At 41.9% G+C, this 25,439-nt stretch overlaps 1 protein-coding gene across 1 annotated transcript; it reads right to left on the bottom strand.

The window, feature by feature from the left end:
* Positions 1-4,927: 4,927 nt before the first annotated feature.
* Positions 4,928-21,153, bottom strand: LOC148833622 (scavenger receptor cysteine-rich domain-containing protein DMBT1-like). Its single transcript, XM_088915252.1, has 18 exons — positions 21,090-21,153; positions 20,075-20,147; positions 18,523-18,728; positions 18,054-18,126; positions 15,934-16,139; positions 12,832-13,137; positions 12,072-12,386; positions 11,269-11,580; positions 10,516-10,830; positions 9,377-9,682; positions 8,502-8,816; positions 7,303-7,617; positions 6,494-6,637; positions 6,010-6,114; positions 5,794-5,856; positions 5,473-5,538; positions 5,153-5,218; positions 4,928-5,013 (listed from the first exon to the last, which is right to left on the bottom strand). Exons 1-18 carry the CDS (start codon positions 21,151-21,153, stop codon positions 4,928-4,930), a joined length of 3,336 nt encoding a protein of 1,111 aa, XP_088771378.1.
* Between the last annotated feature and the right edge of the window lie 4,286 nt (positions 21,154-25,439).

The raw sequence follows: 25,439 nt of genomic DNA, 5'->3' as shown, positions 1-25,439 counted from the left end.
GGATTAGGGGTGGTACTTGGTCCAAAAAGTTTGAGAACCACTGACCTAAAGGATCATTTGTTGGCTTCCTTCACCTTAATTATCACTGTACTCAGGTCTTTATTCATCGAGGGGCTTGGTTTCCCTACAGAACCTGCAGGCCTGTGGCTCTCCTGGAGCAGGACAGAGGATCACAGCTGCACAGTTAAACACAGTAAAGAGATCACCACAGGACTCCCAGTCTTTGATTGCAGCACAAGGACAAACGTGCAGAATTCTTTCCCTTCTAAGTGCTGGCTCTATATGAGGCACATGCCATGTGTGTTAGTGATTTTCTTTTAAAAGGCAGCAGCACAAACGCCCTCTGTATAATGGAGGTCTGGAGCACGAAGACCATCAAGTTTAAAAACACCTGTCAGATTGTACAGATATTGACAGAATCATTGTCTCCTGCAGCTCTCTCTCTAGTGCGGCTTCGACAGGAAACAGGCTCCTGAAGACAGAGGAAGCTGTCTGTGTCTGGCTTTGTTAAGAGAGTGTTTTCAAAGCGAGTCCTACAGATGACGCTTGAAGCATTATGGCTCACAGCCGCTCTCGATGGTTCTCTAACGATTCCAATGACGTCACGACACACATTGCGGTAAAATACTGTAATAAAAAAGGAACGATACTGCAGTGAAGAGCCCGACTCTGCGTTCAGCGGCTTGACAGTGGCAGTGAACGCTGTGTCTCTTTTCTTTTCCATTCAGTATGGACTGAACCTTTACCTCAAGTAGTCTACGTGTCTGACTTGAAAATGTGGCAGGTCTACCGTTCGCCAGTTACCCGGATCTGACAGACTCAAATCATTTCATATTTATGCATATTATGCATTTTTACATTGACTTGGTTTGGAGATGGCTTATTCCGCTATACTTTTCTGCTTTTCAGAAGCATAATTAATTATGATTGGTAATTTCATGACTGGGTTTCCAAAAGGTCAATCCATAGCAGCAACAGAAAGAGCCGCTATTGGTATTTTTTCGCTCACATGTGAACGTGCTGATTAGGAATATATTGTAACGCCTTCGCCTGGTGGTGAGGAGGAAGCGTCCCTAGGCGCTCGTAGTACCGCTGGGCATGCTGGGAGTGGTAGCCGGGGAGAGTCTGAGGGTCAGCACGATGACCAGCGGCTGACCCTACCTGTGTAAATAATGTCCTAGTAATTCTTGTGCCCTGTGTAGTCCTGTAAAAGTGTAGTGTGTTGTTAGGTAATTACCACCCTAAACATGTGTACGTGTTCCGTCAGTCTCCTCATGTGTGTTTGGTTTTGGTGTGGCTGAAAACGAATAAAGCTAATGCTTGCTTGTTAATTGTGTTTCCTCTTGTTCTGAAAAGAACCTGCAAACGCTACTATATTGTGTTGCCCATTGAGGGGGCCCCCTGGTGGCTTCCGGATCCTAGGCAGTTGCCTAGTTGGCCTATGTTCAGGGCCAGAGTGCTGGTCACTAGGGGTTAGACAGAAAGGAGGGACAGAGAAAGGGGGGACAGAGTTTCACATAGAAGGACATTTGGTAAAGAGAAAGGGAAGATGTGGGACCCCCCTTATATACAGTAGGGTCAAGGGTGAGAGGGAAGAGGGACAGTCCAGTACTGCTGCAATTCTGTGAGCTGTTCAGTGGAAGATACAGCACATTCCTTACTTTGTATCGGCAGTATTGATTGAACTGACCCTTCATATGCTTAATATTGTAACGCTTATGGCCGACAGGTACTGTGTAAGAGCCGGCGTACCAGAGCAGGTGACGTCACCGCTCTTCCCTGTGATAGCAGGACTACAGCTACTGGGCTGTAGAGAGATCTCTCTTTAGCTCATGGGGCTAGGTCGCTGCAGAGAGACGCGGAAGTCCCGGGTTCGAGCCCCGGACGGTGTGGGGCCGACCTGATGGGGCAAGGGCGCCCGCCGGAGCCCCCGTTGCGTTACAATATATTTAATGTGAAGTTTTTGAAAACATTTTTTGGAAAGAGACACTTTTCTTCTGCAGTGAGGACTGAAGATGTGTTTGGTTTCTGGGAAAACAGCTGCAAATGTCATCACTGCACTGTGACAAGCTCACAGTCTTTGTGCTTGAAAGGATGTACAGGTGTACAGAGTGACAAAAGTGTGTGGAGGGCAGCAGCTTCTGGAGGTATATTGACTTTCAGTTTGTATGTAATGGCCAGTGTCTTTGAGTTTGAGTTGTGTTAGGAGTGGTTTTGTTTCTTCTGGTGTTGGCTTCTTCACTCTAATTAAGGTCTTCAAACCCTCCTGGTGTAACCAGTGGAGCAGGTGCTCAACAAACACTGAGCATCACACTGTTTGCCTAGGTCCCCATTAGTTACATCACAGTTCAGTGGTGATGTGCGACTTGGAACATGCTGGACCAGCCTTGGAACAGACAGGCAGAATTAAAAACACAAAGAACAAAGTAGGTAGAAACGATATACTGTTATACATGGTCCCATACAGTGAGCTCATTAATTAGTCTCCACTAGTTAGGTCTGTCTGCTGCCTGTCACGGATGTCGGAAGGGACGAACCGTGGAATGGCAGGAGAGCGGAAAAAAACCCTATTCATAGAGGTGGAACGGGGGTTAGCCCGGGCACAGCAGAACTGGAGTTCAGGAAATGCTGTAAAGAAACCTATGCCATCAGGCCACGGATGGGGCGGTGGCCTGGTGCTAGGCGGGTTTCAAGACATCCGAATGTCAATCCGAATGCTCAATGCTGAGCGAAGGCGAATGAAAGATTCGGAAATATATAGCCCCAGACAGAGAGACACCAGAAAGACAGCAAAGCACAGGAAACTAGGGACAGGACAGAGTGGGAGCGCCCTCTGGCTGCAGAGGGTGTGACAGTACCCCCCCCCCCCCCCCCCTTCATGGGCGGCTCCTGACGTCCAACAAATATATGAGCCGCACAGCACTGGGGGGAGGAAAAACCTCATTTAACTGAAAGGAAACCTCCGGGAGTCCACAGCTGAGAGCTGCCCCCTCCTCCAGGGTATAAACCTTTATTGGGTGGAGGAAGGTGGGGGGGCGGAGTAGAGCTCCGGAGACTTAAAACAAAAAATACACGTACACAAGCACAAACAACAAAAATAAACCTGGGAGACCATGGTAACAAACCACACAAAACAGATAGGAACCAAGAGTTCCACGACACAGAGGTTAGGGGGACCAGAGAGAAGGGAAACCAAGAAGTGAAAAACCAAAACACCAAGCAAAAACAAAAATAAAAACACAGAAACCCAGGAAAAATACCGCAGACTGGATAGGGGGAGGATTTGGACAGGACAGGGGAGAATGTGCACCACTAGAGGCAGGAGAGGACTCGAAGGGCAGAGGGGGACTCTACAGAGAGCATCAGAGGAAGGCTGAGGCATCATCTTCCTCCTCCTACCCTGTACGTGTTGCAGAGAGACAGGGTAGGGGGGGGCATAATGGGACATGTTCTTTAAGACGGGTGGGACTGAAGGACAATGTCTTTTCCTTAGGTGTGGTGGAAAGGCGCACACCAGAATACTGGACTGTGGCCGTCTGGAGAATGTTACTGGAATTTCCTGCATATCGGGGTCACTACGGAACAGCTACTACCTCCAGGCAATAAGACTGCTAAATAGCCAATCTGCAGCTCCTTTAGCAAATCACCTGTAATGGCTACATGGACACACAGTTTTCACTGTATTCAGCATACTGCACTACTTGTATATATTGCACACACAATGGACACACAGCAGCTCTATTCATGTTGAGTTTTATTCAATTTCTATTACATCTGTTATTATGTCCCCTTATTTTCGTAACCATAATTTTGTGATTTTTCTGATTCTTGCGATTCTTGTGTTTTTTGTGAGCGCGCAGAAAAGACATTTCATTGTCAGCAACTACTGCTGCACACTGTATTGTTGTACATTTGATAAATAAACTTTGATTTGATTTTTGATTTGATACATTTGTGACACCCCCATATCTGTGACACAGATTGTAGTTTTCAAAATATAAAATAGGTGAAACTACACTACAGAAATCAAACTGATAAAAACTGTGGGTTTGCACCCAATGTTTGTGAAGCAACAGTAAAAAATATGTGGGCACTACAATACCCAAATAGGAAATGGTACAACTGGGGGCTGAAGCTGACAGAATACCTTTGAGGTCAAATCAATAATCTAACATGACTTGTTTTTTCTGATAGAATAATGTCCAGAATGCTTGTTAAAATATTTGTATTATTTTTTTATTAAATCAAAAACAGCAATCAAAAAGTGAAAACAAAGCAAAATATCCCATCCCCCTCAACAGTACTCCAGAACACAACATCTGAGCCCAGACAAAGATTTGAACCCACAACCTTCACAGGAGGACTGAGCCACTGACCCATAACTACTCCTCCACCCTGCTGCCTGTAGTCCATCTAACTGCACTAGTTCCTTGGACAAGAGCTCAGATCAGTTTTAAACCTGGACAGTTATACGTTACTAAACGGCATATAAGGAGTGAATTTATTCAACGCAACAGAAAGTACTTGAAATGAGAGGCAGAAACGAAAGAGTAGTTTAAAAATCCTTCACCACAGAGAATGATAACTTTCTGTTATTCCTGCTGTAGTAGAAGTTCCAGTTCCAGAATGCTGAACCCAGCAGACAGTGTCGACTCAGCCTCAGCCTTGTCTCTCCTGACTGTGGAACTGAAGTGAACAGCCCTGTGGAGCTGAACAGCCCCGTCTCTTTAACCGTCTCTTTAACCACACCTCACTGGGATCATGGTAAAACGAACAGTATAACAAGTGCAGAGCTGAATATAAAATGCCTAAAATTGTAATACACAAAACTTGAGGTTATGAACTGCCTGTTTAAAAAGAATGGAAGCTGAATGAAACACGATGCTGCAGGTCTGCTGTGTTTGGAGAGTTGCTGTGGCTCAGGGGGTCACTTGCTCTGCTCATAGGGCTCATCGTATTCATTGTCACCCAGGAGTGAAGGTTCTGGGGAGACTCTTCCAGACAGGACTTTCTCTGCAAGAGACAGAAACACTCGGGTTCACAACTGCAGTATAAGGCTGAATCAATTTTCAGCTCAAGTTACACAATTCTGGCTGAAGTAGAGTGATTCTCACTATCAGCTGCAGATCCTAGAAAACAGCTGTGGTTCTACCTGGTATTGAGATCCCGTTGTCCTCTTGGACATCATCATAGTCCAGATCACCCTCAGTCACACCCCCTGGAGAGAAGAGAGTCACCAAGAAAGGTACTGAGAAACAAACCATAATGATATCACTGATCTGTGGAAAAGAGGGTTACTGAGAAGCTATCATAATTATACTACTGTATATAATTATTATTATTATATATTATAGTATATAGTATTATTATATATTATACTATATAAAATAGTTTTATGTATTTATAGTCCTATAGAGGACAAACAGCCTAAGTATCAGCTCTGCAAAAATTCACAAAGAGCTGTGACTGTACCTGGAACTGAGGTCTCGCCATCCTCCTTCACATCGTCATAGTCCAGATCATCCCCAGACAGACTCCCTGGAGAGAAGAGACTCAGTCAATTGTATCCGCAAGCAGAGAACAAAGCCTGCACTATATACACATTAATTTACAGAGTTTCATATGCAGCTGTGACAATTAACCACTATTGTCTGATATATAGCTATGCAATAGCTCCCAAGGCTTGAGGCTTTGAAATAACCACTACTCAGCTGTGGTGCCCTTGAATTTTCATCTCACAATCCTTTATTCATTCTCACAATCACAACCACTTCAGACCCCAGCCTGTCTTACCTGGTGTTTTACTGTCCTCATCTGCCACATCATCATAGTCCAGCCCTCCAGAGAGATCACTCCCTACAGCACAGAGATCAGACAGGACAGTCACTCCAGCTGCTGAGAGACTCCTCTCCTAAATAGACCCCTTCTACTGCTCTAATAGGAATAATGTTTGCACAACTGACATCAGCTTCAGGAAGAAGACAGCTGCCCTTATGCTTCACTACTAACCATTTCTATGCTGGTTGTATATTCCCTGCTGGTACAGCTTGTAGTTAATTTCTTCATACAGAGCGTCCTGGTAGGGTAAGGAGGTCATTACCCATTGAGCAGTCTCTGATTGGAGATGAAAAAGAGGCCTGTTAATATGAGATATCCCACAGACACGATGGTTATTGTCAGAATGTAGAGGACAGTTTCTCATTCTCACTAACCAGAAAAAATCACAAACTCAGTCAGAAAGTTAAAAAAAATAGTTTTTTGAACTGTGTCAATGTACAGAACCTATTTCAACTTAAAATAACTGTGATTAACCAGTATATCTTTGTAAATGAGGCACCATTCACCATTTCTTCACTTCATAGTCAGATCAGAGCCAGACCAGTACTGTGGATGTGAGATCAGACACCACTGACCTGCTCCTGATCAGCACTGCTGTGCTGTCGAGCACAATACAGAGTCTGACTGGTAGAGACAGTGAGGAGACCAAGCTCACCTTTAAGAAGGGCTCTGTTCCTCTGTCTCTGCCCACAGGCCAAGGCTGCAGCCACGAACAGCAGGGCTCCCAGGACGATGCAGACTATCCACAGAGAGGACTGGCCTCCTGGAGCCTGAGGGGCTGGTCTGGGCTTTGGGGGATCTGAAACAGAGGAGGAAACAGGATGATATTTTTTCTGAGCATTTTCCAAGTTGTCTGTGGTGGGGATGATCTGATGCAAAGGAGATGTTGTTCCAAGTGCAGCTGGCCCTAATTAACTCCCATTACCCAATTACCACACCACACCTCTTCCCTCACTGCTTAAACCCCCTGCTAACCTTGTTCACTGCTCGGTATTGGGAATCTTCCCGCCTCCTGAGCTCTCTTTACCGACAACCTTCGACATCTTGCGCTTTCAGACCTCGCCTCTCGGACCCCTTTCCAGCTTCGATCATTCTTTCGTCTCGCCTTCTTGGATTATTAGCCTAGCTCTCTCTCTGGACTCGACTACACCTGGACCTATCGACTTCCCTCCTGCCTCGCCCTTCTCAGACTCGTTTGGCCCGGACTCCACCAGAGACCTGCACAGGGTTTGTAATACTGGCCCTAACTGATGTCAGTCACACAAAGAATCACTGAGTCAAGCTTGAAACCATATGAAGCAAAATAAGTGAAAGTTCAGACCCCACTGAACTGCGAGGTGTTTTTATAATGATGAGGTGCAGATATGGTCCCTGATATATTGTACTTGTTAACTGTAGAAAACAGCTCAGAAATGTTTGAAAATGATGTATTAAAGATGCCACTAGCTCTCTCTCTGCACTCACCAGCACAGCGAACCCCTGCTCTCCTCCTGTGCTGGCAGTCGCTCTGCCCCAGTGCGGCGTGCTCACAGTCCCACAGGTGGAGTTCGCTGCCCCTGCAGTTCACCTCGTCCAGCCACACCGTCCCGTTCCCCTCCCCCCAGGAGGCCTCTGTCCCAGCGCTCACTGCCTCCCCACAGCCCAGCTGCCTGCACACCACCTGGGCGTCCCGCAGGTCCCAGGAGTCATCGCACACCGTCCCCCAGGAGCCCCCGTACAGCACCTCCACCCGGCCAGAGCAGGCGCTGGGGCCCCCGGACAGTTTTATCCTCTCCGGCTCTGGATGTGACAGAAGAGAAGTAAAAAGAGATTATAGACAGATACTACTGATGATTTTGAGCAGAAGATTTGTTGCAAATTAAAACCAATGAAAAAATCTAGTTACTACTGTAGCAAATATAGTAGTTCGTATTCAAATTTTATAAAGTCAAATCCATTTTCTGCAGAGGTTTTGACTCATCTCTTTTCTGTGTGTTAACTAAAGCAGGGGCTCCTACTCCTGGTCCTGGGGATCCCCACACCTGCTTAATTCAATCACTGGATACCTAATAGATCTGATCATGGTTCTGTAATTGTTTTGACATTCTTAACCCAAAACAGGTCTGCCTTTCTTTTAACTACTGTGTTTCTCTACTTAAAATCTTCAAGCTTTCAGCAGGAAATAATACTGGCAAAATCTCTAACCAGGTGATTTGTTGGATACATTAAGTCAAGAGTGGGTCCCTGGATCAGGACTGGGAACCTCTGAACTATAATATATAAAGCTGGTACTGATCTGAAGACTGGAAGTGAACAGAATATTGTTCCAACTGTTGTAAGACACAACATGATCAAGAGTTATGTGTTGGGGGTGGGGTGTGCAGTACAGGGAGGTACGGATGGGATAGAAGACATCTTGATCTGTGCAGGTGTAACAGGACATGATCTAGGGTAAAGCTTGGCTCTGAAAGTGAAAGCAATACCAAGTCCTGAAAGGAATGACCAAAATATACTGTACATGCAGAATAAAACCACATTTTAGATTCCTTATACTTAAGTGTAGCTGCAGTGATAAAACTGCTGTACTGCTTTGTCTTACTGCTGGATGTCATCAGGATGGAGCCTCTAGTTTCTCCAATCCTGATGTATCCTAGTTACAGCACTCTCTGTGCAATCAGACTCACTGGCACAGGACACTCCCGCATCCTCTTTGTGGCGACAGTCGCTCTGCCCCAGTGCGGCGTGCTCACAGTCCCACAGGTGGAGTTCGCTGCCCCTGCAGTTCACCTCGTCCAGCCACACCGTCCCGTTCCCCTCCCCCCAGGAGGCCTCTGTCCCAGCCCTCACTGCCTCCCCACAGCCCAGCTGCCTGCACACCACCTGGGCGTCCCGCAGATCCCAGGAGTCATCACACACCGTCCCCCAGGAGCCCCCGTACAGCACCTCCACCCGGCCAGAGCAGTTACTGACCCCTCCCACGAGCCGCAGCCTGTCTGTCTCTGCAGGGAGAAGGGGACAAGAGAGTCAGGTCTGGGCAATCATTCAAAGCTCTCTGGTAAAATTTGGTCAATTAATTTGCACCCAGGAAGGCAATAATCAAGGAAAACTTAGAGTGGAGAACACGCACTCCATTCCCTCTGATAATCGAAACCTCTAAGGAGAATCCTCAACTGTAAAGCAAAACTGCAAAGCAAAAATGTCAGGGGCCCCCTCAGGTCCCATCCATAAGGAAAAAGCTGTGGCTCCTTCTTCACATGACACAAGACTAACATCCAGCACACTGAAGAGCAGGGAAACAGAAGTCTCCCATCACCATGATGTTACCTGGACAGTGGGGCTGATCTGGTTCTTCAGTACAAGGTCTTGGGGTGGTGGGGGCTGGTTTAGCTCTTATACCTGTAAAGAATTGAATTAGAGATCCTTAAGGTACAAAGTATTACACAAGGGGAAGGAAATTGGAGTGGAATTTAAAAGCAATTTCAGTCACTGTGGAAAGGTGCTAATGCTTCGAAAATCATGGAAGCAGTAAAAGAAAAGTTATACCTGTTAAACACTGTACCTGTGCAAATTAAACCTGCTACGTCTCTGTCATCACAGCTGTTCTCTCCCCAAGGGGAATGGGGGCACTGCCACAGTGACACGTCATGCTTTTTACACTGAACATCATCGAGCCATTTGAGACCTGACCCATCGGCAGGGCTATAAAAGTCAATGAAATCCCCACAGTTCAGCTGGCGACATATCAGTGAAGCTGTGTGAGAGTCCATGCGGTTTTGACAGATGCTCCCCCAGGTGCCGTTGTAGAAGACCTCAGCTCTCCCTGCGCACTCAAACTGCTCGCTCACCAGCCTCAGCTGCTTGAACTCTGGGCAGAGAGATGTTAATTAGATTGATAATTAACTACACTGCAATCTTTCTATTGAAAAATATTTGCTCCTATTTATACAGCTGGATATTTTAATACAGCAATACCAGAGCAGTATGTTGCTCAGGAGTCACCCAGGATTTGGAGCCACAGCTTTCCAGTGACAAGTCCACAATCCTACCCACTGTGCCACAGTGCTGCCAGGGGAGAGAGACAGACAGCAGGCACTGGGCCTGGGGGATCACAGCTGACAAAGAGGTGCTGCAGTAGCTGGTGATAAAAACCTGTTACACTGAACAAGCCATGGTGAACAGGCAGTAAAGCTTTATCATTACTGTTTCTTCTGCTTCTTCTCACATGCTGGTGTTTATGTTGCTGAAACTTTACATTTTTGACATTCTAAAAAACGGAACAGGGAAATGATCTTCTCACTATGATGTGAGACAGAGAACCTGCTTAGTGAAACAGTAGGACTGATGGCTGAAGACTTTTTTTTTCCTCCATTTGTCTCATTTTCATGTTAAATCATTAAAGTGAGCTACCACACAATAGTCAGCCTCTCCAGGGCTGTTAGTGTTTTTGACCAGCCTGTAACAGCTTCATTCAAACAGAAACGGTTATTCAATTGACAGGTTTGTAGTTGGTTTACTATATTTGAGTTGAACAACTTACAACTTTGACTGAATTTAAATTTCTTACAAATTCAATACAAGGATTCTGCTTCCACATTCTGGACCATAGTGGCCCTAGTGATCACTGAGTGTCCTTCCTTCACAAGTGACTAATATTGACGAAATCTTTTTCTTTGCTGATGAGGAATGTTGCTGTCGCACCTGAGCACACTATGGTCACATCCTCCTTGTGTCCGCAGTCGTGCTGACCCCAGGGTCTGGAGGGACACTCCCACAGAGACGACTCGTTCCCCAGACAGCCCACCTCGTCCAGCCAGATGGGTCCGGCGCCCTGGCTGAAGGACACTGGCGCTGGGGCGCGGACGGCCGTCCCACACTGGAGCTGCCTGCACACCACCTGAGAGTCCGCCAGGTCCCAGGAGTCATCGCACACCGTCCCCCAGGAGCCCCGGTGATACACCTCCAGCCGCCCAGCACAGGGGCTCTCCGCCCCGGACAGCCGGAGGAGCCCGTGTTCTGTGGGAGCGGAAAACAGCAGGAACTCTGCTCACTCTTGTGTGTTTGAACTCTTTCACTGAGACACAGAGAGGAAACGACAGGATCTCTCTTGGGAAAGAACAGTGGGAGACGTCTTTCACTTCTAAACAAGAACAAGTGTTTTTATATAACAATCAACAACAGTACAAAGTGTTGGTAAACTAATGCTAAATTCATCTTTAAGTTTGGCAGTAAAGTAGCTGGATCACAAGCAACACAAAAGGAGGTAAATTATAATGCCCTGTGAAAAATAAACATATTTGCAAATTCTGCCTTTATGAGTGATGAGAATTTTGTTTTTTTTTCTTTTAATTCACCAAGAATGAAGACAGATTTAGTTTTTTTTTCATTCATGAAAATGATTTCTCGCTCCAGTGTGTGTTTCGGGCAGGCGTGTTGTCCTGCAGACAGACTCACTCTCACAGAGCACTCCCACGTCACTCCCGGAGCTACAGCTGACCGGCTGTGGGCGGCTGCAGTTCCCCAGGTGAGTCTCGTTCCCGGAGCACGAGACGCCCGAGAAGCACACGTCACTGCGGCCCGGCCCGTAGCGAGAGGAGCTGGAGGTCTCTAGAGCCGAACCGCAGCCCAGCTGTCTGCAGAGCACCGAGGCGGCAGAGTCTGTCCAGGACGAGTCCAGCAGTCGCCCCCACTTGCCGCTGGAGAAGACTTCCACCCGCCCGTCACAGCGCCCGGCTCCTCCCACCAGCCTGACCCCTCCCTCCGCTCCTGGCAGAGTCAGGCAATACAGGAGACAGACAGGAGTTTAACAGTGAAATACTGTGGGAGGTTTCATCACTTCACCAGAATCACAGCATTTACAATTTTTACACCAAACACTAGTATTTCAGAAACTGTGTATTATGCCATTCCTGTATTTTTGCAAATACACCTATAACATATGCATTAATAATTTAAAAATCCTAATTTGGGAAAACACAGATTCACAAATACCTATAACAACTGAATATAAATTGAGTACAGATATACAAAAGCCTGTGATAATAATTTATCACTCATGTGTTATATAGTTTCACTGCCCAAAATGCACAATATAATACCTTATCCTAATAATAGTAATATGAATAAATTAAAAATGCCCTTTTTTATTAATAAAAACACTTGATCTAATGAGTAGCTCTTACCTCGCTGTGGAAGTTCTTTTTCATGAACCTTAAATAAAAATGGCCAGTTACAGTACAGGAGAGAGCAGGACTCACCAGAGCAGATGACTCCCACATCTCTGCTGTGACTGCAGGAGCTGTGAGCCCATGGAGAGATGGGACAGTGTCTTAGCTCAGTCTCGGTGCCCTCACAGTCGAACACATCGGTCCACGTGGAGCCATTACCCTGTCCGAATCTGGCCGGGCCCAGGACTGCTTCAGCATAGCCGCAGTTCAGCTGCTGACAGAGGACTGTGGCGTCCCGGAGGTCCCAGCCCTGATCGCAGACTGTCCCCCACTGAGCCCCCAACTTCATCTCCACTCTGCCAGAGCACCGGTCAGGACCGCTGGCCAGCCTGAAGTCAGTGTAGCCTGGACACAGGAGATGGGACACGGGACACGGGACATGGTACATAGGACAGGACAGTGAGTGGTGTCACGAAGAGCAGAAGAGTTACCAGCATAAGATAATGTTGGAATAACTAACATATTTCATAGGTCTTTGTATTCATGAGAAAAACTCACATAATATAATAATTAGGTTATTTTTAATTTTCAGGAATTAATACTCATTTAATCAATATTTCAGTCATATTATTACCATAAACTAAGAATTAGCAAACATGGACTTTTTTATTCACATGGGTTCTTTCTTGAAATTTGCAATTGTAACAAGGTCATTTAAATATGAAGATCAAGTAAATAAACATGATAACAATTTGAAACCTTTACTTCTCTAACCTGTAAGATTTCTCTATAACGTTTAAGATTGCAATTTATTTCAATTTTTGTGAGGAAGAAACTGTAAGTTTCTTACCAGAACAGACAATGGTGACGTCATCCGCATGTGTACAGTTGTGCTGCTCTCTCTTCAGGACTGGACAGTGGGCCAGTTTCTCCTCATCACCCCGACACTGGATCTCATCTGCCCAGACGGGCCCAGTCCCCTGTCCTGAAGAGGCTCCTTCCAGCACAGCCCTGGAGACTCCACAGCCCAGTTCTCTACAGACCACGTCCGCGTCTCTGGAGTCCACAGACTGAGAGCACACTGACCTCCAGGTGCCTCCTCGATTCACCTCTAATCTTCCATAGCACATCCCTCCAGAGAGCCGGGCTGTGTCTCCTAACATAAAAGCAGCTCATTTTATTGAGCAGTTATGCATTTGGAATATATCTAATCACCTAACACAATATTTAGAGTAGAAATGACAAACAGAAGACAAAATCAAAGCAAACGTAAAGACTAGAAAAAGAACGTGAAACTTCTGTAATTGAGGAGTAAAATTGCTCCCAGTGTTTTCTGAATGGCAGCACAAAACACAGTTTCATTGAGATTCTGGATTAAGCTATTGCTACAAACCAAATGGAAATGATGAAAAGAAAACTCTCTTGATATTTTACTTTTCCCATGAAGACTTAAAACTTTGAATCATTAGAGACTTTTCTATAAAACCCCTCTACAACAGTACTCTCTGACCCGTCATGTACATAAGCTTGAATGCACATCAGGTTTACTACTTTCGTCTCCTCTCCTTATAATTCTCTCTTAATAGAACTAAGAAGGGGTGTCATTTTACTTCTGTTACAAAATAGAAATTCTATTTGTTTTGAATTTCTAATTGCTATTAATTTTTCAAGATGATTAATTCATTATTGATAAAAACATAGTTTATTTTTATACAGATGGATTGCTGTAGTAAATACATTGGTGAAGGATGTAATACTCTGTAAAGTTGTAATACTTTTAAGCCCAGACTCTGTTTTAAGGTTTATACTGTGTGAAGGTGATGGCATATACAATAATATGGACAAACACAACACTTACATACAGTCCAACACAAACACAAAACGTCACTCACCTGATTCCAAAATCAAGGTCACCAACAAACCAGATGTGTGAAGGAAAGAAAAAGGACTCATCAGTATATACAGTGGTGTGAAAAAGTGTTTGCCCCCTTCCTGATTTCTTATCATTTATTTCTTAAAAAGCGGTTAAGGCTCGAAAACCCTCCAATGTGGCTGAATTACAACAATTCTGCAAAGATGAGTGGGCCAAAATTCCTCCACAGCGCTGTAAAAGACTCATTGCCAGTTATCGCTAACGCTTGATTGCAGTTGTTGCTGCTAAGGGTGGCCCAACCAGTTATTAGGTTTAGGGGGCAATCACTTTTTCACACAGGGCCATGTAGGTTTGGATTTTTTTTTTCCCTTAATAATAAAAACTTTCATTTAAAAACTGCATTTTGTGTTTACTTGTGTTATCTTTGTCTAATATTTCAATTTGTTTGATGATGTGAAACATTTCAGTGTGACAAACATGCAAAAAAATAAGAAATCAGGAAGGGGGCAAACACTTTTTCACACCACTGTATTTCCTTGCCTGACAACCACAGACACTCGATTAGATGAATCTCCCATTTGTATATATTGAATCAGTGTAATTGTATGTGTCTCACTCACATCTCTTACCTGAACATTTCACTAGTATTTTGTACATATTAGAAGATTCTGGTGTACAACTTATTCTCTCAGGGAAAAATACAAACATACAGTATATACTACTGTAAAGCCCACATACAGTTATTTCATTCCAAATACAGTAAATGTAGATTGTTCTTACCTGAGCATTTCACTCTAATGTCTTTCTCATGAGTGCAAGACTGTAAATCTGATGGACAGTCTAGCAGGGATGACTCTGTTCCACTGCAGCGAACTCCATGCAGAGAGATGGGCTTTGACACATCAGGGGAATAATGAGCACTGATAAAAGTTCCACAGTTCAGCTGATCACACACAACTTTACCATTTGCATTAAACCACTTTGAGTCACAATATGTCCCCCACTGTCCATTCTTAAAAATCTCCACTCTTCCATCACAGCGATTTCCAAATCCAACCAGCCTCAGATCCTCACAATCTAAGAAGGGAGACATGAGAGTTACTGAAGGAAGAAAAATAATAATTAAACAGGTGAAGATGCAGGATGGTTTATTAATAATAAAACAAATGGTTTAAATAAAAACAAAATCTATTAAAATATAAAGACAGAACAGAACACATACTGTAGTATATTCCCATAAATTGTAAATTGATGTTTTTCCCCAGAATATTCATGGATATTATTTCACATCCTCAGCTGCTCTCTGAATCACTACAATCAGTTTGTGTTTGGATGTGTGTTGTTCATTAAGCAGCAGCTCAGCTGCTAATGGATTTACACAGCCTGGGTATCCTAACCCCTGCCGATCACATAACGTCTATGTGTGTGTGACAACAGAGTGATCTTCTCCACTTATCCAGGGGCATTTAGATACTTTTTAAGAATTAATTTGAAAGTGTTTCATGAATAAAGATGCTTTCAATGTTTTTCTGTTCAATAAGGGCTGCCTGAAGATTATTATTTGCAGCAACTCTTTAACTTTTATAAAATGTTCAACAAATCACGTCCCTTAGCCCACCTGGCATACAGTATCAGTGCTGTTTAGCCTTGATTGTTGTCCTTTAGATTCAAAACACAATTTACTCAAATACGCCAGAAGAATCAAAGGAAGAATCAACAGATCTGAAACCTATGACCCTGCAGCTACTGTATTCGGTATTCTTTCTGTTAAAACCTTTTATATACAGTTTGATCCTCTCTGGCGTAGTGAAAACGCACAGATAGGCAAGGCTGCAGTTTGACAGTGACAAGCTCCTGAAGTCTGTTTTGGTCTCCTGTGATAAAAGGCTTAGATTGCAAACAACAAATATCTATATTTGTACTGGGTACATGACTCACTTCTTGTTTAAGACATAGTAAATCAAAAGACTAGAAATGAGCCTGAGAAAGAGTGTTTTTTATCTGTTCTCAGCACATCCACAAATCATCTGGTTTGTGGAAACTAATTACACTAATGGATAATAACAGAACAATACTCACCAGAACAGACAATGGAGACGTCATCCACATGTGTACAGTTGTGCTGCTCTCTCTTCAGGACTGGACAATAGGCCAGTTTCTCCTCATCACCCCAACACTGGATCTCATCTGCCCAAACGGGCCCAGTCCCCTGTCCTGAAGAGGCTCCTCCCAGCACAGCCCTGGAGACTCCACAGCCCAGTTCTCTACAGACCACGTCCGCGTCTCTGGAGTCCACAGACTGAGAGCAGACTGACCCCCAGGTGCCTCCTCGATTCACCTCTAATCTGCCCTGGCTTCTGTTTCCTATGAGCCGTGTAGTGTGCCCTATTAGAAGAGAATGCACTTCTTAAATGAGAATAAAAACAAGAATAATAAGAGGAGGAATAAGAATTCACTAGGAACGACAACACCCAAGATTAACGCGTGATGGAAGTATTATGGAGTGACTATTTGGCTTAACCCTCTTGGCTGAGGGCCGACCTCCTGGCCATTGGACAGGAGGCCAGGACCCCCCCACAGGGTGACCAAGGGGTAGCTGCAGAGGTGGAGATGGGGTGAAGGTGGGATGTAAAAGACATACGTGAGGGAGAGATGGGTATCACGTAGGTATTTATAGCGTTTGGGAGAGGAATGGATTGTCAGGAGTGATTGCTAATTACTGACAGCTGAGTCCGATTGAGCTTGGTTGTTGTCGTCCCTCCCGAACTTTTGTTATGAACTCCATTAGTGGTGGTACTGTAATGATAATGTACTGTAGATGTAAACTGAATACACTCTATTCAAAAACGTTCAGACTTTGACTTTGTGGGAAATACTGCAAAGAAACATCTTAGAACCAAAACTCCAGATTACAGTTTCATCTGAGAAGTTTTGTTAATTGAGAATAAAATTGGTTTGTTTTTCTGCATTTTGGCTTTGTCTCATCATGGTGGTCAGGTGTCTGACAGCAGTGTTTGAATGCTGAGTGTAGCTGTAGTGTAGTGCATGGTGTGTTACAGATGCCTTAGTGACCAGCGCCTGCAGTGTCACAGTTATTCCTGACAGCCATGCCATCAGTTAACGAGAGTGGCAAATGTTTTTCATGCGCAATATTAGTAAGGCATCAGCCCTATCAGCTGGTGTCATCTAGTGGTGTTTGTATGTACAAGGACTTCGCTCAGCCTCCTGTGATTTCTCTTGAATACACACATTCAGTCAAGCTGCAGTTTTAGTGGAAATTGTGACACACTAACAGTTTTTGCGCATCCCAATAACATTAAGTCATGGCTGTCCCATTACACTGGTAAAGGAAATGCGTAATAGAAACAAGGGTAATGTGGACAATGAAACAATGATTTTTTCTACGGGTTTTGAAGAATTGTTGCAGTTTATTTCTGCTTCATTTTTATTTTTTGCTTTTTTATCTGTTCTAGTTTTTCAAAAACATTAGTTTTACATTCCTGGACAGTTGTTATTGTTACTACCATAGCTGCTGCTGGTGCTATACTTACTTTTACTGCTCCAAATGTGACTACAATAATACAAAAATACATAAACATTAATGTAGCAAATGATTTAGAAAAATCTGTAAGATTTAAACAGATTTTCCAACAAAGCCCTGAAGGTTTTTTCTTTGAAGTATCACAAGACACAAATTGATACCGAAGAGCTATTCACTTGTCTAGCTATATACTTTATCTATAATGGATCCTGATGGAGATAGAGCATTAATACTGTTTACTTTTTAATCATAAATACCTTAACATATCATGTTAATGACAAAGACAGGTGTATTTTATGGGAATATGTTCATAATATACTGGCGAAGAAACATTTTTGTTAGTTTATTTTTTGGAACAGCAAGTGAATATAAAGAGTTGCTTTTTGTTAAGATCATATTACAATAAATATATCAAATATTCCTACCTGAACACTCCACTGAAATGTCTTGGTCATGAGTGCAGGACTGTGAAACCTGTGGATCTGACTCACAGTCTAGTAGACTGGACTCTGTTCCGTTGCACTGAACCCCACTCAGCACGATGGGTCCAGACTGACCAGGGGAATGATAAGAACTTAAAAAATCCCCACAGCTCAGCTGACCGCACACAACTTTACCAGCTGCAGGACTCCACTCAGAAGCACAAACTGTCCCCCACTGTCCGTTCTTAAAAACCTCCACTCTTCCATCGCAGTCACTTCCATGATCCACCAGCCTCACACCCTGACAGCCTTGAAGGAAAAAAATAGGGAAGCAAAATTAATTTTGAAGACAAAAATTAAATATTTGGAGTTTGGCAGCTCCTTAAACTGGAGCTTTGTACAACAGTACAACAGTTTGGCAATTCACAGTACAAATGTCAGATATTGATTCAAATGAATAACTCAATTTCTTGAGTCACAAACACTGTAGAAAAAAAATAAAATTAAACGTATCTTCTTTGCAATGAGAGTTTCAGACATTGTGGCAAAACAGAGCTGGGTCAGAGAGTGTTAGGCCTAAAAAGATGTTATAATAATTTTAATCTGAAAGCTTAAAAACTCATTTTTTTATATTTAAACTTACATTCAAGTTAAACTGCAGAACAAATTAGGGAGATATCAAGAGAATAATACAGCAATTCTTACCAGAACACACAATGGTGACGTCATTTGCATGTGTACAGTTGTGCTGTTCTCTCTTCAGGACTGGACAGTGGGCCAGTTTCTCCTCATCACCCCGACACTGGATCTCATCTGCCCAGACGGGCCCAGTCCCCTGTCCTGAAGAGGCTCCTCCCAGCACAGCCCTGGAGACTCCACAGCCCAGTTCTCTACAGGCCACGTCCGCGTCTCTGGAGTCCACAGACTGAGAGCACACTGACCCCCAGGTGCCTCCTCGATTCACCTCTAATCTGCCCTGGGTTATGTTCCCTATGAGCTGTATGGTGCGCCCTATTGGAAGATATTTCACTCCGTTAATAATAAGTCGACAAACTGAGAGCACACTGAAAGGTGACTGAGAGATTCCCCAGACAACTACAATGTGTTCCCTTATATAAAAATATACTTTACTGAACATTTGTATATTATTCTTCCAAGCCAATATTATGTATAAAAAATGTCAGTGGCAGAATAACTCTATTATAAAAAATCTATAGAAAAACAGCAGTCCTCTCTGATTTGTCATGTTGAACATTAGGATTTTTATCTCCGGTAGAGCTCAGAGGCAATGTCGTTTTACTTCTGTTACAAAACAGGTGTCACCTTTATTTAAGAATTGTACTTACAGATACAGCCATCAAGAATGTGCATCAAAACTTGCATCACCAAGTAAATATACTGAGGTATACAGCTGACTCTTCCGTCATAAAGAATTTACCTCTTCACTGCTCGAAAAAGATTGATACTGTAGGTGGCACTTGTGTTGCATTAGATGTTAGACTTTTTTTAAACAATTACATACAGTATACTTATTTATTATACGATTAAGTCATTCATATCACTTCTCAAATCTTTTTTTTTTAAATGTAACTTTGTTTTTAAAATACATTTTTAAATCCACTATGTATAATATATTTTTAAATTAGAATAGTTTTCTAATTAATATTTATACATAATTACTAAGAATACTATACTGTAATTAAATAAAACATAATTTTGTAAGTGTTCTACAGTAGTAGTCCTGTCTGATGTCACTGGTCTTGGATTAATTGGATGGGTGGAGCTCAAAGCTTAAAATGTTTGTGTACTTTTGGGTTGAGAGTTGTTTGGAAGGAGCTTAATGGTGCAAGTCTTGTGCATACTCTACAGTTCTGATGTATAACACTATTTGATTCATAGTTCTACAGTTAAGAGGAAGAAGACTGAAGCCCTTACAGTTTAGTTGGTGAGTTGGTTCATACCATATTCTTTCAAATTAACATTTACTATTTTATCTTCATGTAAAACACTTGTTACATGTAGATTGTTCTTACCTGAGCATTTCACTCCAGTGTCTGTCTCATGAGTGCAAGACTGTGAATCTGATGGACAGTCTAGTAGAGATGACTCTGTTCCATTGCAGCGAACTCCATGCAGGGAGATGGGCTTTGACTCATCAGGGGAGTCGTAAGCATCAATATAATCCCCACAGTTTAGCTGATCACACACAACTTTACCATTTTCATGATACCAGTCTAAGTCACAATATGTCCCCCACTGTCCATTCTTAAAAATCTCCACTCTTCCATCACAGCGATTTCCAAATCCAACCAGCCTCAGGTCCTCACATCCTGAGAAGGGAGACATGAGAGTTACTGAAGGAAGAAAAATAATTAAACAGGTGAAGATGCAGGATGGTTTATTAATAATAAAACAAATGGATTAAATAAAAAAATCTATTAAATTATAAAGACAGAACAGAACATATACTGTAGCAAATTCACATAAATTCTAAATTGATGTTTTTCCCCAGAATATTCATGGATATTATTTCACATCCTCAGCTGCTCTCTGAATCACTACAATCAGTTTGTGTTTGGATGTGTGTTGTTTATTAAGCAGCAGCTCAGCTGCTAATGGGTTTACACAGCCTGGGTATCCTAACCCCTGCCGATCACATAACATATTATAATATTATAATCACTGAAAACATATTGTTTTAGTAGTTTACCAGTGACCTAAAGAAGTTGATTAAAACCATGCTGAATTGCAGAAAAAGTAAGAAAAAGTAAGTAGTGACTGTTTTCATACCTTGCTATGAAAATATATTTAATTTGTATTTGATACTTCAGACATACAGCGATTATCTCACAGATCCATCATTTCTAATCATATTAAAACATTGTCAGCTCTGGCTCCGGTACTACTGAAATATAGGGATCACCAAAAACGTATTTTTCTACTAGTTCAGTAATGTCCTAAAAAATTTGATTGAAGATATAAAATGTTGAATAAAGAAATAATTAAGAAAATTGTTTTTCATCAATTACCATGTTATTTAAAATATTTATACTGAGCTATGATATTTAATTTGTATTTAATACTTCAAAGATACATCTATCTTTGATTATCTAAGAGGTCCTTCGATTTTAATCATATTAACACTGAATTTGTCACTGTCAGCTCCGTCCACCCTCATAAGCAAAGAGCGACTGTCTTCACACACTGATCTAGTACCACACTGAAGGACTGCAACAACAACAACAATAAGGATTAAATTAACCAGGACTCACCTGCTAACAGAAGCATGATCAGGTCAAAGAGGAAAATAAGTGGAATCTTAAGGATTTTCTCCATCCTTGTCTGGGTCCTTGTGTGAAATCGAAAAAAATGTGCACTGATCTCACCCGGGCTCTCGCATAGACAAACATCCAACATCACTCCTGCTACAATGTCACATCCTCGCACCTGAGCCCACCAATCACAGACACACGCACCTTCTATAGGCAGAGAGGTGGAGCCCCACAGTTAGGGAGACGACCAATAGGACCCCCTGATTTCAGTTCGATCCATATACGGCAACGACATTTCATTTTATTAGCAAAAACTTCTCCTACCACAACCTTCTGCAACATCTTTGAAGTGTTTTTTTCCAAAGCAAAGATTATGTTCTTTTAAAAATTAATCAAGATATAAAAAATCAACATCCTGTTGAAGTACTTGATTTGCAAAGCCCAAAGTTTAGATTGCAGCTCAAGTCTAGTTACCTGTAGGATAGGCTAAATTCCATTCTATTATATACTGTATGATTTACTGACCGTAGTGATCTGCTACAGAGTGATATAACTGTGTCCGAATCCTGATCAGCAGTATTAATACTCATTTACACAAAACAGAATGTTTAGTTAAATCACAGTGCTGGAGCACCAAAATTTTAGTTCATAACATTTCTAAATTACAGAATCTTGAGAATTAATCTGCTGACACTTGGATCGATTTGTGGAAAGTCAGTGTGAAAGCATTATCCTTCACCACTAGATCTTTTTTTTAAGCAAAAGCTCTAAATATAACCACCAAGGTGCTGTAAAACAAGTCCACACACCTGAAGAAGGCTCCACGGCCGAAACGTTGTGTTTTCTTTCTTCTTGTTTTCAGCATGGAATAAACCTATTACTTGTTCCTTTGCAGCCTACACATCCTGACACAGCCACCCACATGAACTACTCCAGGACTGAATATATCTTTATCAAAGATGAAGCCCAAGTTGCAAAATATAAAGCAAAGAAAATGCTGCAGTTCCATAAGCTTTGGAAACATTAAAGGTGTTTTCTTGTTCTCAAAACAGTGAACCTCCTGTTTCTTGTCTTATTGAGGGAAAATAATGAAATTATTGCTTTGTGATGTGTAGCCTTTTTCCTTGGAAGGGTGAAACCTGGTGCCTCCAAGAGCAGAAGAGAGGACCACAGCTGTACAGTTAAACAAAGTAAAGAGATCACCGCAAGACTCACAGTCTTTGATTGTAGCACAGGGATGAATGTGCACAATTTATTCCCTTCAAGTACGGGTTGTGTCAGAGCCACACGTCATGTGTGTTCGCGATTTTTTAAAAAAGCAGATGTACAAACTCCCTCTGTTTGTTATTGGTTTGGAGCTCGTAGACCATCCTGGTTAAAAACACCTGCCAGATCGCAAAGATACTGGCAGAATCATTCTGTCTCCTGCAGCTCTCTCTCTACTGCAGCTTCTACAGGAAACAGGCTCCTGAAGACAGAGGAAGCTCTCTGTGTGTTTGCTTGTGTGAAGAAAGTGTTGTTTTCAAAGTGAGCCCTACAGATGGCGATATTGTCAGCAGTTTGAAGCATAATGTCTCCCAGCCGCTCTCGATAGTTCTCTAACAACGTCTCAACACAATGTGGCAAAATACTGTAAGGAATGATGTTGTGAGCTGTTCAGTACTATACAGTACATTTCCTCACTTTGTATAAGCAGTATTGACTGAACTGACTATTCACATATTAAATGAATTTAATATCAAGTTTTTCAAAACACACTTTTTCAGAAAGAAACATTCTTCCTCTGTGACATTACCACTGCACTGCGACGTGTTTACAGTCTTCTTTCAGAGTCTTTCTGCTTGAAGGAATGTACCGATATCACACAGTCACAAAAGTGTGTGGAGGGCAGCAGGTTTGGTGTGCTATATTGACTTTAAGTACTGTATGTATTTAATGGCCAGTGTCTTTGTCAGGGTCGGTGTGCTGTTGTTTCTCCTTGTGTTGGCTTCCTTCCTCTGATCAAGAAGAAGGGCATAAACAGTGGAGCAGGTACCAATCAATAAAGATTGGACAGCAGTGTTTTGGCTAGATACCCATTAAATGCCCCACAGTTCATTGGAGATGTGGGACTGGGAACAGGCTGGACCAGCCCTGAAACAGAGAGTCAGAAAGGAAGCAGTATTGACTGAACTGACCCTTCACATACTAAATAAATTTATTGCAAAGGTTTCTTTAAAAAAAACCTTTTTGAAAAAAACTTTTTCAGGTAGAAACACATTGTCCTCACTTTGTGGTGAGGACAATGTGTTTGATTTCAAGGAAAATAGCTGAAGTATGCACCACCCAAAACATTTTTTTAAAGATCTCTTGCAAAACAGTGATGTAAATGATACACTTGAATGGTGGTAAAACTGTAGTTGAATTACAGTATGGATATTCACATAATTCTGTGTTCTTGTGTGGAAAGTCAAAAAACTTGGACTTCCAGTTCAGTTTTAAATAGACCCTTAAAAAACTAACTATTATTTTAGAAAAGTTAAATTAATAAATACCACTCACAAATGTAAGAGTATTGAACATTTTTGTCCTAAGTCTTTGGTCCCTCATATTGGAGCTGGTACTCAAAATACTGTATAGCTTTTAATTTAGCTAAATACATCTGTTTAGGTTCGATTCCCAGCCAATGCACAAGTTATTTTAAAAAAAAATGCTACTTGGGGTAGTAAAAACATCTTTCCTGTAATAATAAAATATGATAAATATTGTGTGATATATTGATACTTTATTTATTATATAAATCGCTTATATCACGGTATGTTAAATATTAAATTAATATTAATAAGTAAAATAGCAATAACATGGTTGAACCTGCATAGTGTAGAACTACAGTACTGTGGAAAAAGTGTGCTGTCTGTCAAGGGGCTGTCTCTCAAAGTGAGATTACTCAGTTAGCCTGATATATAAAAAATAGCTTATTGTATAGCCTGTCGTGAACTCTATTTGTTTTTTCAGGTGTACGTACAGATTACAATAATTTATATTTTGTCTTAAAACAATGCAATGTAAATGATAGAAAGAAACCAAAGTAAATCAAAGACCAAAAAGTATTTTGATTAAATAATTTATATGTAATGGGTATCTTCTAAGTAATGGGAAGCTACAGTATGTTGGCTTTATTGGGCTCAACTCACTTACTCCTCGGTATGAGTGTGTGCGTGGTCTGCCCTAAATCAGAACATTCTCAGGATTTTTAAACCTGTATCATTCCACACACTGCTTTGTAAATGTCTGTTGTAATATCTTCTTGTAACGTTATATATAACAAATATGTTCTTGTAATATCATGATTTATTGTATATAATAATGTACATAATTTGATTTATTATAAAATCAAGAACAATAATTTAATCTTATCAATTCCCAGTGGGTAGCATGTTAAGATTACCGAGGGTGCTGTTTCACAAAGTGAGATTTTTTCAGTTAGCCAGACAACTTTAGTTATTTGTTGACAAAAGTAAACAGTTTCATGAATCAAGATCGCATTGTATGTGGTTAATTGTCCTTACCTCTGTGACATTGTCCCAAACAGGAGAGTATTCTACAGTCTCTGTTGGAGTTTAGTGTACCTGGGAGGATACATAAAGTCCTGCTCCTTTCAAGTTATCATTCACAGTGCACTTCAACCATGGTCTTGGAGTAACACAGCACATATTGACCCTGGCTGGATAGTAACCTTTGTTCAATTGCAATGAACTGTCTGATTTAGTACAGAGCTGTGTACTGAGTAATTTCTAGTAGGATAATATCTCAGGATCTTCCCTACCTGCATGCTCAATTGCAGCAAAAAAAAAACCTGCAGAAAAAAGCTGGAGACCATCTGGTCCCATTCTTAGTACAGTACTATGAACTAGACTGTTGTTCTACTAGGCATTAATATCTGAATTATTCATACCGATAAGCTAATATAGGGGCAGACAATTAATATCTTTAGTCTCTCATATACACACCTGAATAATCATGATCATTTGTTAGTTTTTTAATACATAAATGTATGAACGCTAAAACGAATGTATGCTACAGATGAAGACATTTAACAAGATTAATAATATTATATAAATTTCGTTTACTTGTGCTGCAAACTATGTTGTAATTGATTAAAATTAAAATCTTATCGCAAGCACATTGCTCTCCCAAAGGGTATACCAGTCGGGCGCTGAGAAAATGAGACACAGTAACAAAGAGCAGGATAAGCGATCTCATAACAGGTACGCCAAATCAAGTCACTGTAAGAATACATTTGTATTTCATTTGGTTCTGAGTCTGTCAGATCCATGTAACAAGCGAAGAGCAGACGTGCCGCAAGCTAGA

This window comes from Atractosteus spatula, chromosome 5, assembly GCF_055471065.1.
Source record: "Atractosteus spatula isolate fAtrSpa1 chromosome 5, fAtrSpa1.hap1, whole genome shotgun sequence".
Taxonomy (NCBI): domain Eukaryota; kingdom Metazoa; phylum Chordata; class Actinopteri; order Semionotiformes; family Lepisosteidae; genus Atractosteus; species Atractosteus spatula.
The sequence above is the reverse complement of the archived record's forward strand: the minus strand, read 5'-3'. Positions and strand labels throughout refer to the sequence as shown.